General features: G+C 35.2%; 1 protein-coding gene across 2 annotated transcripts in view; it reads right to left on the bottom strand.

Annotated features, from left to right (window-relative positions):
- Positions 1–472: 472 nt before the first annotated feature.
- Positions 473–15587, bottom strand: part of LOC149960397 (uncharacterized) — a 50349-nt gene continuing 35234 nt past the window's right edge. For both annotated transcript variants that reach the window (XM_090174297.1, XM_090174298.1), the window contains exon 2: positions 473–2077. In XM_090174297.1, coding sequence (XP_090030423.1) covers positions 475–2064 — 1590 coding nt within the window. In that variant the 5' untranslated portion in view covers positions 2065–2077 and the 3' untranslated portion in view covers positions 473–474. The remainder of the gene's footprint in view (positions 2078–15587) is intronic.

Raw genomic sequence — 15587 nt, 5'->3', positions numbered from 1 at the left:
CATACATTAAATTAATTCAATGTGCATCGACCGAACAATGAAGTATAAAGATATAAGGCTAAGCATGTAAACACATTTTTCAGATTTAAAAAAGTATTTTTAAAATTTTGAATTTAATGCCGCCGCATAAAGATTTGAAGTGAAGTCATCAAATTTACAAGCGGTAAATCCGTTCATTGTCTCTCTACTTAAGTTTTAAGGGCTTTTGCCAAAAATTAATTTCAAAACATTGAACAAAGATAATAATATTAGAAGTGTTATTTTAGAAAAATAAAATTAAAACAAACGCGTTTCTTCAATCGCCGAGAAAAATAATTTATCTTCAAGTAGAAATTAATTAGAAAATTAGGGAGTAAATGGACAGAGTAAAAAACTGTACGAAAATCAAATAGTGAATCACTTTTAAAACATGTTGAAGATTTCGCTGATACTCTATCAAGTATCTTACGGAAATATTTGAGGAAATTCAAGTCGCTAAGAACAGATACAGACCATATCGATTTTATTCAAAATTCGAGTTATGTCCCGATAAACGTTTTTTAAATTAGTTTTCAAAGGTGGAATTTCAATTTGGAATTTCTGCCTTTCAACCGCGATTGCCGCTTGTTTCCGCTTGCTTTCATCCACTGTTTGCGCCAATTGTTGCAGAGCACCTTCGTAAGAGAGCTGGGATTTTAAATCTTTGGACTTCAACAGTTTCAAAACTCGAGTCTTCTCCATTTTCCGATTCAAATAGGTCAGAGTGTCGGTTTCTAGCGCCAAATCGGTCTCTATTATTTCCAAATTGACCGCTTGGTCGTTGAATTCCAAAACTAGGGCAGATAGTTCAGCCAGTTTGGTTTTCAGCTCTTCGATGTCGGTGGTGTCCAAGATCAACCCCATTGTGGACAACGAGTAATCTACAGTTACGTCACTGTTCGAATCGTCATGGGAATTGTCTTTATTTACTTCTAAACGTCCTTCTTTGGTTGCACCCTTTGGAACTGGTGTTGGATTGGTTGCTTGTGGTGGCATCAACAGAACTTTTATATTATCAATGAGCTTTATTTCCTTTTGAACATCGAAGCATTTTTTGTTCAGAATGTCCATCGGTTTATTGCCTTCTTCATTAAGGGCATCCGTGTTAGCTCCATTCTTCAGTAGAATCTCTACAATCTGTTGATGACCACCTTCGCAGGCCAAATGCAACGGTGTCTCTAGCTTGTTGGTAGTAAGTTTGATATTGGCGCTGTGTTGAATGCACTGATTTACTATGTCTCCATTACCATTTATGATGGCGTAGTGTAAAGGCGTTAGCCCTTCACTGTTTATTAAGTTTGGGTTTAACCCATTTTGGAGTAGAAGAAGCACCAACTCTTTGTGGTCCTTTCGTGCCGCCACGTGGAGCAGGGTGTCACCATTGACCTTAACGTTTGCGTTGAATCCATTTTTCAACAGTATTGTGACAATGTCAGTGTGACCTTTCTTCGTAGCGAGATACAGCGAATTCCTTTCGTCATTGTCTTCGTAGTTGACCTTCGCGCCTTTCTCTAGTAATAGCTTTACAATTTGCGTATGTCCTTTCTTCGTAGCCGCGGTCATCGGGCAGTAGAGTCCATCGTGACTGGTTTCGTGTAGCGCCTTTTGCTCCAGAAGCGCCAGGCATTCGTCGTAGTTCCCTTGACGCGCTGCGAAATAGAGACGAAGCGAAAGCGGGAATTCTTTTTCGATCACGTCCAGTATTTCCAGGCGATTGTTTTCCTCAGCCCTGTCCACGGGTCTTTTATTTTGGTTGTCCTTAACTTCCAGACTAGCTCCGTTGTGAAGTAGTAGACGGATCACATTTATGTGTTTATAAAAGATCGCTCGCATTAAAGGAGACCAACCATCGTTGTCCACCTTATTTACTTTGGCTCCGTTTTGCAGGAGGGCCTTGCAATTTTTGTAATGACCTCTTTGAGCCGCCCAAAGCAAGGGACTCATTCCATATCCATCTTTCATATTGACGTCGGCTCCATTTCGAATGAACTGCAGCACCTCATCCAGTTCTTCTTTATCTTTCCTAGTGGCCTCTGTCAAGCTCATCACAAGTTGATTTCTAGAGAAAACAAATAGGAAAACTGATTTCGGGTTTTATAATATATCTCAGTTTGAAATTGGTAAATAAAAGTAACCAAGCCGTGCTTTAAATGGGGCTTCAAATCGTCATGTCAAGTGGAATTTCAGAATTTTTTTCAATAACCAGTTTATTATTTAAAGTTCGAAAATGGATATAGAGCTAAGAATAGCGATTTTCAAAGTACCAAATACGTTTCGCGATGGAGATGCCATATCGGTCAAATGGAACAATTTTTTCCCCAGAAATGTTCGATTAAAAGTATTTGACGTGTAAGTGTTCGATTTAATATTTGATATGGCTAGAAAAATTATTTAATATTACATTCGAATGATTCGATCCCAAAAAATGGTATTTGCACACCTCTAGTTTTAATTTTAAAATGATTAACTAAAAGTAACTATAAAATGAAAAACTAAAAATAACTATAAAATGAAAAACTAAAAATAACTATAAAATGAAAAACTAAAAATAACTATAAAATGAAAAACTAAAAATAACTATAAAATGAATAACTAAAAATAACTACAAAATGAATAACTAAAAATAACTACAAAATGAATAACTGAAAATAACTACAAAATGAATAACTGAAAATAACTACAAAATGAATAACTGAAAATAACTACAAAATGAATAACTGAAAATAACTACAAAATGAATAACTGAAAATAATTATAAAATGAATAACTAAAAATAACTACAAAATGAATAACTAAAAATAACTACAATATGATTAACTAAAAATAATTATAAAATGAATAACTAAAAATAACTACAAAATGATTAACTAAAAATAATTATAAAATGAATAACTAATAATTATAAAATGAATAACTAAAAATAACTACAAAATGAATAACTAAAAATAATTATAAAATGAATAACTAAAAATAATTATAAAATGAATAACTAAAAATAACTATAAAATGAAAAACTAAAAATAACTATAAAATGAAAAACTAAAAATAACTATAAAATGAATAACTAAAAATAACTATAAAATGAATAACTAAAAATAACTACAATATGATTAACTAAAAATAATTATAAAATGAATAACTAAAAATAACTACAAAATGATTAACTAAAAATAATTATAAAATGAATAACTAAAAATAATTATAAAATGAATAACTAAAAATAATTATAAAATGAATAACTAAAAATAACTCCAAAATGAATAACTAAAAATAATTATAAAATGAATAACTAAAAATAACTACAAAATTATTAACTAAAAATAATTATAAAATGAATAACTAAAAATAACTACAAAATGAATAACTAAAAATAGCTACAAAATGAATAACTAAAAATAATTATAAAATGAATAACTAAAAATAACTACAAAATGATTAACTAAAAATAACTACAAAATGAATAACTAAAAATAACTACAAAATGAATAACTAAAAATAACTACAAAATGAATAACTGAAAATAATTATAAAATGAATAACTAAAAATAACTACAAAATGAATAACTGAAAATAACTACAAAATGAAAAACTGAAAATAACTACAAAATGATTAACTAAAAATAATTATAAAATGAATAACTAAAAATAACTACAAAATGAATTACTAAAAATAACTACAAAATGATTAACTAAAAATAATTATAAAATGAATAACTAAAAATAACTACAAAATGAATAACTGAAAATAACTACAAAATGAATAACTGAAAATAACTACAAAATGAATAACTGAAAATAACTACAAAATGAATAACTGAAAATAACTACAAAATGAATAACTGAAAATAACTACAAAATGAATAACTGAAAATAATTATAAAATGAATAACTAAAAATAACTACAAAATGAATAACTGAAAATAACAACAAAATGATTAACTAAAAATAATTATAAAATGAATAACTAAAAATAACTACAAAATGATTAACTAAAAATAATTATAAAATGATTAACTAAAAATAATTATAAAATGAATAACTAAAAATAACTATAAAAGGAATAACTAAAAATAACTACAAAATGAATAACTAAAAATAACTACAAAATGAATAACTAAAAATAACTACAAAATGAATAACTAAAAATAATTATAAAATGAATAACTAAAAATAACTATAAAATGAATAACGAAACAGTCTTTAGTAATAAATATATAGTTTTTGCACAACACGAAGGCATTTTTGAGTACATAAAATTAGAATTACAACTTTAAATAATAATTAAAAATGGAATAAATATCTTTTTACTTTAATCAAATACCATTCAGCGTAACTGATCATCAAGTGTTCGAATTTCCCGCCGCGAAAATGGTTTAAAAAAATTTAAATCCGACAAGGCTTAACTCTTCAGATAAACTATTTTGCAATTAACTATGTACTGAAGTATTTGAGGGGTTATATATGGAGATTATGATATAAATTGTAACCTAAGTATAAAATAACTATAATTTTGCAATTTTTAAATAACTTTCAGTACTACGTACTCATCATATTCGAGTTTCGCGCCATAGAAAACCATTTAAAAGTAGATACGTTCAGTGAAGCTCAACGCTCTCAACGTTGACAACTTTTTTTCACTGAACAATCGTGATTTCCTAAAAACCTGCAGGCTTAATATAACATAGACAGCCTCAATAGTGTATCAAGTAAAGCTGGTTGTTAATCGTAAAATACTAGGTAGTAAATATCTACACATTAACAATACTTTCACAGAGTTGATATGAGTTTAGCAATAATAATTGATTTAATTAGTTTCGAAAATAAATAAAAATCAGTCACTTAGCTCCGTGCAAAAATAAATAGACATAAACAGAAAGTCTCGCATTGGAGGCAAAGTTCGCGCCATGTAATCTGAGAAACTACTTTAACCCCTTTCGGCGGTGCCAACCCCCTTCGCGGACCGTTACAAATTTAGGGCATTGCACGAGGTACATGCGAAAACTGGTTTTAAAAACGTCTCTCTCCGCGAAATAGCTAGCAGCTAAGTTCGTAGTCTCCGCGCGCACGTGTGTACCAAAATCAAAACTTAATGTTTTAGTTTTGTGTTATAATGATGGAAAATTCTCGGAGAGTTATGGATGTTATTATTAAGAATTATGCTGAAGACGTAAACGTATTTATTTCATCCCATTTACTTAAAGGAATTATAAATCCGAATATTTCAGTGTTCGTTTCTTTCTCTTCCACAGATTTTGGATATTCAGTTACTAAGCCTAGGTCTACCTTATCTACGTCTTCTAACGCTTTGCTTTTTTTTTAAATATCTTCATTGTTTTCAATTTCAACGAGTTCAGTTCGAACTCCAGTCGTATGCAACTCTTGTATGTATAAATTACATTGACTTGCCTGGTTTTTAGAGTTTTCTGGCATTAATGCTGGGGTTTTTTCCGAGCCATTTAGAACTGAAAATTAAGCGGACGATCGAAAGAGCTTATAAGAAATCCCGCCAGGGTGTTTAGCATCGCGAAACACTATTTTTACAAATTTCCGACCAAAATTTTCCAATGCTTTACAGGCGATCTGATTGGGTGGCACTCAAAGGGTGGGAAGCATTGGGGGTTTGCACCTTAGATTTCATGGAAACCAAAGGGAAAGGTACAGAATACCGCAAATGCGAGACTTTCTGTTTATGTCTATTTATTTTTGCTCCGTGCAAGTGTAAAATGTTTGGAGAAATCTTACCGTAAATTGCCGAAAGTACAACCGACATCTTGTTCAGTTTTAGGGAAATTGGTGGTGGGTGACGCGGAAAAACAGTTAGAGCGCGTAGGAATATTTTATGGAAAGGCCTAATCATACTATCGTTTAATAACATAAACAACAATGTTTCCCCGCCAAAAGCACGTACAATATCTATTCCGTTCGTAGTTTTCAAAACGTACGAAGCTAAGCTAAACAATATCAGTATGACTTGTTTTGTCTAATTAGACGTAAGGAGGGCGTAGGCTTAAGCATGCTGAAACTAACGGTGAAAGATAACATAAACAGGGGCGTATTAACCATTAGGCAAAGCAGGCTCGTGCCTAGGGCGCCATTTTTCCTGGGGCGCCAAAAATCTGATAAAGCCCCACGGTCCATGTACTTGGCCTGCCCCTACTCAAAATAACGCCGAAAAGGTTTGGGGAAACTAAAATATATTTATTTATTTATTACAAACTGATACGCCCCTCCTTAGCTGACCAATGCCAAGGGGCGCTAAATGTTTCTGGGTCTAAAGGCGCCGAAACGGTTAATCCGCCCCTGAACATAAAGTCACACTTCAAGCTAAACGGGCCTTTGCCAGAGGACGCGACGGGAACGCGAACGGAGTCGTCGAAGAATTATCGGCTCGTCACGTGAGCTTCATTCGATTTTCGGCACAGCCGCGAAATCTCGGAATAAATAAACATTGAATTCACTAAGCGATCTAAATTGTCAGGATGTAATTCGAAAACCACGCCACAGGCCGCGTTCAGTAACTGCAAACGGTTTAACCGTTGAATGCGCATTCGCTACTGTACGACATTTTTCACTTCCGTGATTGACGTCACGTTTGCAATCGAATAGCCATCGAAATAAGCGGCTCAACGTACAATTCAGTCAATTTACCTGGAGCCGTTCAGTAGCGTACTACGTCAAGTTAGCAATCGCCACTCAACGGTTTACTCTCCGATTACGGTTACTGAACGCAGCCACAGTTAATCGCGTAACCTCAAATGTTCGAACAACAGCGAACACGCCAACTACATTTTACGAAAATTAAAACTATCACCCCACCTTAGAAAGGCGTTAAATTAAAAAGCAGAAAATACTTACGAAACAAAAAGTAGTCTTTAAACCCTAAATCTTTTTTAAGATAGCAGCAGCAGTCGAAGACAAATGAAATCAGCACAACTCTTAAGCTAAGTTTGGAAAAAGCGTTGACAAAATGTGAACCTCCACAATGAAACTAGTAAGCAACAGTCCCGTTTGGTCACTGCGAGAAATCCCCTTTCCGAGAGAGAACGAGTGAAAATGTTTTTCTTTACCTCATCCCCCCCCCCCCCTCCTTAGCTGAGGAGGGGGCTTTTAGGCGGGAACGAAATATTGAGAGAGATGTGGGGGATACACAGACTTGTAAATAGTGTATACTTTTAAGAGAGTCCACTGGACGCGGACCACTCTACCGATCTATTTTTTCGACGAGTCCAGGACTCTTCCTTCTTTCTTCGCAACCCCCCCCCCCTCGTTTAAATTTATATGTTCTTTAATCTCTCTTTATTCCTCCATATTATATTCGAAAATAAATGGCACCTAACCAGGCAAAGCCTATAAAATTTTTATGGTAGTTATAAAAGAGACAGTCAGTAATCGAACTACAGCATCAAAGTTTACATATTTTCATATATAATCGTGATCGGGTAAATTAAAATGCTCGTAAATATTATCACAATTAATTTAACGATTAAAGTCTTCATTCCAAACCCATAGAGCTTAAATTTTGTTTTTCTACCTTTATTCATTTTAATAAAGCAAAATTTTGGACTTCAATGGCACTGTTACAATTACTGTGCCTATGGAATACAGAGCAAGACTATTAATTATGGACTAATAATTTCCATACTTCGTTAGTCTAATTAGCATGGTCTTAGACTAACCATGGACTAATTAACTAATTAATTAGTCCATGGACTAACGAAGTCTGGAAATTATTCCCCACACGGGCCACACCTGTTTAAGTTAGAACTTAGAAGAGGTTTTTCCTTGGTAGGCCAAAGTTTTCCAAATTTTTCATTGGTCATTGTAAATTTCGATAGGCCTCACAGATAAGTAGATAGGGGAGCTCTAGCTCCGTTGGGAATCCGACTAATATTCGGAGAGCTGAAATAGTGGCGGTCAGTATACACTATACAGATTTAATTCTTGAAATTTTCCCTCTTTTTACACAGCTAACGATATAATTTGAGGGAGTCCCGTGGACTTTTTACCCCCTTCTAAAGACATTTTTTTAGGAGTCCCGTGATTTTTTTCAGGGGTTTTTGACGCGTGGACTGCCGCTATTTACAAGTCTGGGGATACATGGGCTGGGGTTGGAGTTTAAAGCGTATGCCTTTAAAGTGGTTTCGTTTCCTTCATCCAGGGGGGGGGGGGACGTGGTCCTTCACGTTTCGCCGATCGCAGGGCTGTTCAAGGTCCGCAGGGTAAAATACACTATTCACTGGGAACACTCGGTCAGCGCTGCCAGTTCTGAAATTTGGGCGGCCGATGGGGCTCCTTTTGAAAATTACAGTTATATCGTTGTCGATATAGTGCGTATTTTGCGTCTAATACTGTTTTATTCTTGATTTCTTGCCAAGCTGTTTCGCTAGAATCCCAGTTGATATTTGGCAATTTTCGTGAGCCAGTATTCTTTAGGGGAGCACGCCATCTATTTCAAAAAAATAAAGTTACATTTTTTTTAAAGATGGCGCACTCCTGCGTGGATTAGTAGCGATTCCACTCTCTCAGTGGTTCTAGTTTCAATTCTATTTATATGGTTACCCGTGTCGGAGGTATCCAAGGAAAACGTTCTTTTATTTTTAAATATTTCTTCGTGGTAATTATCACATGGGGAAAAGGGGGAGGAAGGGTCTTACTGGGGGTACCCCGGTAATTATCACATAGGAAACAAGATGTCCTGTACATTTAAGTACACACAATCCCACTGATGTATTAACTTTATTTGAAATATTAAATTTAAATTTGAACAAATTTCCAATCATCTTGAATATGAACTTAATAAACCCAAGAGGAATGTTACAGGAAAAGAATTATTCGAGTTACCCGGTTTTAGAAATAAGGTGGCGAAACGCAAACACGTTCATTTAAATTAATTTGTATAAAAACCAAGCGTTTCGAGTTACCCGGTTTTGGAAATAAGGTAGCGAAACGCAAACACGTTCATTTAGTTTAATTTTTATAAAAACCAAGTTTTTCGAATTACCTGGTTTTAAAAAAAAAGGTGGTGAACAAGTTTTTTGAGTTACCAGGTTTTGTAAATAAGGTGGCGAAACGCGAACACGTTCTTTTAAATTAATTTTTATAAAAACCAAGTTTTTCGAGATACCTGGTTTTGAAAATAAGGTAGCGAAACGCGAACACGTTCATTTAAATAAATTTGTATAAAAACCAAGCGTTTCGAGATACCTGGTTTTGGAAATAAGGTAGCGAAACGCGAACACGTTCATTTAAATAAATTTCTATAAAAACCAAGCGTTTATCCCAAAAATAATAGTGCCTACTGATTCAGATATCAATCGCCTTTGTACCACTAAGGTACCGCAAGCAATCGTGTGTACGGCAGCTGGTCCAAAAAATATTTAGTGGCACACTTATTCTTAACTTCTGGGCATAACAAATATTTAGGGTCACACTTATTTTTTATACCTGTTCATACGTGATTCTTATTTCAGACAGGCTTTCAATGGAATGCGAATATAGCTTCAGCGCGTAAAGAATTCAGGTACGACGCGAAATGGCTAATTAACTCGCTTAAAATTAACTTTTTCCAACGCGGCTGCAACCTAAGCTGGAATGGGCCTAGAAGTAACAAAACTGGTGGTTTTTGATCAAATCTTACTTATCTACTTCCTGTCGTACGACGTGCGTAAAAAGGGCGTTAAACGTGCGTAAAACGTTGGGGGTCACACTTATTGTTACTTCTGGGAACACGTTGAAAGCTCGGCGCGAACGGCCTTGAAAAATGCGAGAGGGAAACTGGCGTTTAGAACTCTATAGACACGCGGATTTACGATGTCGGAAGTTGCGGGGGTCCGTATACCAGTGGCGCTGATCGCTTTTTTTCCCAATGGGGGCCGAAGCTCACTAATAAACTTGGAATGAGGCTGCTGGCAACACTTTCTTGCTTAAAAGTAAATGGCCTTTAACATCGGCGGTTTTACCGATTTTTCCCAATGGGGGCTTCGGCCACGCCGCCCCCATGGGATCGGCGCCACTGCCGTATACGCTGTCCAAAAAACCTCACTTAGAATTAAAATTAAGCAACGTAATTGCAAATCTAGGTTTAAGGGAAACCACAGCTATACAAAAATATAACTATCATGAAAATCGGACTTAAATTATGGAACGTTATGTAGACTTTTATGCGAAAATATAAATCCGCGAAAATTGGGGTCCCGAAAATTAACCAGGAAACTATACTCAGAGAGGGTAAAGTCGCTTCGCTACTGAGAGGCGTCTCTCGTTCAAAAATCCGTATTTTTTTTTCGGCGAAAATGCCCATAGGATCCGAACGTTTGATGGCGCTGCAAGAGTATCCGGAAGTCCTAGCGCGCGATTCAATATTCAGTTTAGGACGACGCAAAAATTTATTAGTTTTTAATTTGCATTTTAAGTAGTTTTTAAATGTTTTAAATATCTTCCGCCGTAAATTGTTCTAATACGAAAAATAAGAATTCTCGATTATCATTTTTCAAGTTTCCAAGGGAAAAAGAACGGTGAATACGCGTTTTTTACGTAGGTTTATTTTTACTTTAACTTTCTTATTGAAATTTCAGTTCCCTATCATAGTTGGATAATGTAAAAAACGAGAAACTGACAAATAAAACAACGGAATACCGACACTTTAACCATAGGTTTTGCTCTAATCATTTCACTGACGATAGTTTTATGAATATTAAAACTAAAAATAGTCTAATACCATCAGCTGTGCCAACAATATTTTATGAACACTACTCATTTTCCAGTACAGTTAGTGAAGTATAAAGAAAAACATCTAAGGGCTCTTAATGTGGTTTAAAAAATTTACTGACAATTAATATACTAAAATGTATAGCATATCCATACGCGACATAAGAACATGGGTTGGAAGAAAGCGCGTTGGTCACAAACGCATCACAACCAATTACAGAGGAAAACACATTGAATGTTCTAGATGAACATAATTATACTTTGTCCAACAGTATTTCATGCGAAAATTCAGAAAATGGTAATTGAAATTTGAAACTGTCTATCTCAATAATAAATAATTTTAATAAATTACATTACTTTAGTTGTTTATCACAATGGTAAAAGAACTTTAGATTTAAACACGCAATTGTCATCATCTTCTAAACACATTCGAACAGAACATATGCAATTCAATTGAGAGTCCAAATCTACTTAAACAAAATGTTCCTAGCTATATATCAGGATATTTAATACATCGCTGTTTTTCAAACCACCAATGCTCCTCTTGCCTCAGCCAACTCAAAAAGAATGATCCAATTATTGATCCTACAAATGTGCTCTTCTTCTTCAAGTTTTTCAAAACAACAAAGAACTCTTCTTTCGGTAGCCTTATAGTACCTACTGACAATTTTTTAAAGTTTATTACAGAAACAAATAAGGTATTTGATACTAGCTTTAAACTACTATCTCACATGACAAATGTCAAAGAGCGTATGGAAAAATTTATTACACGTCGAATTGACAAGACTTGGTTTCAAGCTTCAATAGATTCAACATGTCCGACCGTATTTCAAAACATGGTAAGTTTCTTCGTTGAGTTTTGCATACACAGTGCCCTGAAAACACAAGATCTTGATCATGATTACAAAAAGACACAGAAAAGACTGGACAGGAAATTGATGAAGATACAGCACTAAACACATACCTCATATTCGTCTTTTTTTAACTAATAATAATAATAATAATCAGCTAGGCTAATACCCAAGGCACCACCTTAGGCCTAAGTCATCAAGCGACTTTTGAAGCCTTTAATTCAGGTGGCCGGGTTACAATGCGTAGGAGCGTGGTGGCAAGCCCTGCATGCCACGCGATCGAGCCAACAGCTCCCTACACTAACTATTACCGTTAACCTCGACAAGTTTTTATGGAAGGGGAAACCGAAGCTTTATCTTATATATTTATTTCTTATTTATTTTCATTAAGTTATTTGATCTTATTTCATTTCCAATATATTAATTTCTATTGTTATTGTTTTTAGGCCTTGGCTATTTATGTTTCCCATTATTTTAGGCTTCAATATTCAAATATAATATTTAAAAATAGTTAGTTGTACTTACTTGCGTCATAAATTCACATGAAACAACCATTCCAAATTTTATTTAAATTTTTTAGTATCAGAAATAAGAAAATAATCGGTGCCATATTTCGGATGTAAGCATGTAACAAAAATCTTCTAAAAAAATTTAACACCCTATAGCACCCTGCTAGTGGGATCCTGAACTTCATTTTTAATTTCTTCTATTCGCGCGTGCGTCAAAAACTGGTAACGAAATTTTAACATTGCGGGAATAGGAAGAGACGCCTCTCAGTAGCGAAGCGACCGAGGGGCTGATAACTCCGCGTAATCGGTGTATAGAGCCGTACCTTTGACTGTACTAATGGGATTACGCGTAATCTTTGAAGTCCCTGCCTTTGGTAGTGCTAATCTAAGCGTAGTCCGGTGTACAGACTTTCTAAGAGTGGTTAGCCCCTCGGAAGCGACTTTACCCTCTCTGCTATACTTAAATTTAATATTTACTGATATAACTGAAGATGTAGATCCACTGAATTCTAACCTTACCAAAAATATTTTTTTGACGTTATCAGACTTAATTTTAAATTAAATATCTACCACACAAAGCGAAACCACAAAAAATGGTAAATTTGCGCATTTTCCCAACTTTTCGGGCTCCGATCCCGAAACTACGAAAATCCCGTCGAGGCTATAATAGTGCCTACCGATTGAGATATCAATCGCCTTTGTACCACTAATGTACCGCGAGCAATCGTGTGTACGGCAGCGGCGGCGGCGGCTACACAGTAGGTGATCGTAATACACACAAATCCCTAAGGATTGTGTGTAAAAAGGGGAGGAAGGGCCTTACTGGGGTGGTTCTACTTTGGGGAAAAGGGTACCATGGAAGTTATCGCATAGGAGAAGGGGGAGGGAGCCTTACGGGGGGAGGTCGACTAGGGGGTTTAGGTTGACACGGAAATTCACGCATGGGTAAAAGGGGTTGGGGGGGTGTACTGGGGTGGAGTGCCTCGAAACACCCCACTGGCTAGTTGTAAATACGCGTGTTTATAGAGGTCTACGCACCCGTTTCCCTCTAGCGTTTTTCAAGGCCGTTCAGAGTGCGCAGCGCTTTCAACGTATGACCAGAAGTAACAATTAAGTATGACACTGATCAACCTAGTCTTCGGCGTATGACCATTGACCAGAAGTAATAAGTGTGATCAGAAGTAACAAATAAGTATGAAACTGATCGAACTAGTCTCTGCCTAAGGTGGTGCCTTGGGTATTAGCCTAGCTGATTATTATTATTAATATTATTATTATTAACCAGAAAAAATAAGTGTGACATCCAACGGCTGACTATTAGTAGCAAATAATATTAGAAGTAAAAAATAAGAGTGACACTGATCGAAGAAATCTTCGATGCTTTCAAAGTGTGACTAGAAGTAACAAATAAGTGTAAATATGTATATATGTGTGAGTGTGGATATGTTTTGGTTGTGATACCGGCGTTGCAGGTTGCTGTGAATAGCTCAAACAAACTTAACACATTAGAAGGATTGTGTGTATTCTGACCGTCGTACGCCTTGTTTAAATTCTTTTATGGTCCTCGCCCTCTTCCACACAACAATATATTTTATTCGGAGAGCCAGGCGCTCCTATAACCCTTTGGCGGTCGACTCGCCTTCGGGGAAAAAACGCTCGCAGCTATAGAACAGTAGCTATTATATGTATAAAGCGCAAAAATGTTTTTTTTTATCCCAAAGCCTTGTAAAAATAGCGGAAGAAGCAGGTTCGGTAAATTGGAACTTTAGCCCCGCCACTCCCTTTGCTGGCCTTTCCCGACCCCCCATAAAGTACTTTTTAATGAGATTCCAATGGTGCAAAAACTATTGATGAAAAAATGTGAATCGAAATTCATTGGGGATGAACATTTTAAGTTTGGGATTGAACGGGAATGGTAACTTTTTCGCGTAAATTGTAGCTCTCTTATCAACATTACCAGAGTCTAGCTGATATACCTGTACGGTATTATCCTATTTAAATATTTTTATAATTAAGTTATATTCAAACAAAAACGTATAATGGCCAATTTCACAAATTCGTTGTTTTTTTTTTTAGATTTCCCCACCATTTACCAGCTTTTGATCGAAGCAAGGGATTGAAGAGGTTTCACTTTCTCGGATATTTTCGCGTTTTCTAACATAAGAAAGTTAGTCCCACTTTCGTTTTGGCTATAACTAGCCAAAACTTCAAACTAAAAGCTGTTGGATTACAAAATTTTGCCCACTTATACTTTTTGCCTTCATTTGTTTATTATTATTTGTATTAGTGTTCTATGCGGCTTATTGAACAATATTTTTCTTAAAAGAATGAATAAATAAATAAATATTTGATCCCTTCAGGATATAGCTTGATCCAAATTATGTATTATTTATTTTTTGCAGTAATCTGCAACAAAAAATAAAATAATAATAATAATAAATTTTAAAATTTTAATGTTAATTAGTTAATTAATTTAATTTTAATGACATATTAATAAACAATAAAAATAATATATGTCCCTTTAAGGCTGCACCTATAACGAGCTCTAAACTCTTTTTTCAGTTCGAAGAACTGTTTTTGTTATAACATATGCCCATTTATGAGAAGTGTTGCTTTACAAGAATTACAACCCAATTTTATAATTATTTAAAAATTGGTGCTTTCTAAAACTAAAAATTAAATGTTTGTAGTGTCTCTAATAAAGTTAATACAAATGTGTGGATACTTGAGCCAGTTCTAACGTTCGCAAAAAAGTAAAACAACCTCACTAAAACCTTTTCATAAAGGTAGGCTTCGAACTCACAATTTCTCGGGCACACTTGACAAAAGGATGACCTTCTAGGAAAAAACCCCTGGCTATTTTTGGGGTCTCCAACGATACTGGTTGCCCCACTGCCCAAAACTTCGAAAGGAGGACTCCTCGTCGCAGCGGGACATCAGCAACCAAATATTTCCACAAAAATAGGCCTTCGCTCGCTAACTAAGGCTTCGCTTGAAAATGACAGAAATCACAAGTTTATAAAATTCACTTTTCGCTACAGTCCAGGGATCATGCTACCTTTTAAAACCGTGCGCGCCCGAAGAGACAGAGAGAAACGGGGTCGCTAGCCGCCTACCAAGCAGCTACCGCTCTCTTCGTAATTTTCGATGTTTTAAATACTTAATTTAATTTTTTGACGGTGTTAATAATTAGTAAAATGTTAACATCGATCCTAATGCTCCGCAATGCAAGGAATCCAAATTAAAATCCGTCGAGTGGTTGATTTTATAATCGTGCACAACAAATACACGAATGAGAAATAGGGGGGGCATGAAATGCACAGCCATTTTAAAGTTTTGGGTCGTTTCCGGCGCATATTTCCGGTAGAGTAAACAGTCCATTCCGGAGTGTATTCGTTAGTCTTTGAAATTTTTAGTTGATATCGGAGTAGAGTTCCAGCCGCCCAAAACGCGTATTTCATATTTCTTTAAATTTTGAAAAATAAAAAGATGTCGAGAGTAT

The sequence above is a fragment of the Leiobunum rupestre genome, chromosome 1 (genome assembly GCF_980474605.1).
Source record: "Leiobunum rupestre chromosome 1, qqLeiRupe1.1.hap1, whole genome shotgun sequence".
In the NCBI taxonomy this organism is placed as follows: Eukaryota; Metazoa; Arthropoda; class Arachnida; order Opiliones; family Sclerosomatidae; genus Leiobunum; species Leiobunum rupestre.
Note: the sequence above shows the minus strand (reverse complement) of the source record. Positions and strands in the feature narration are given on the sequence as shown.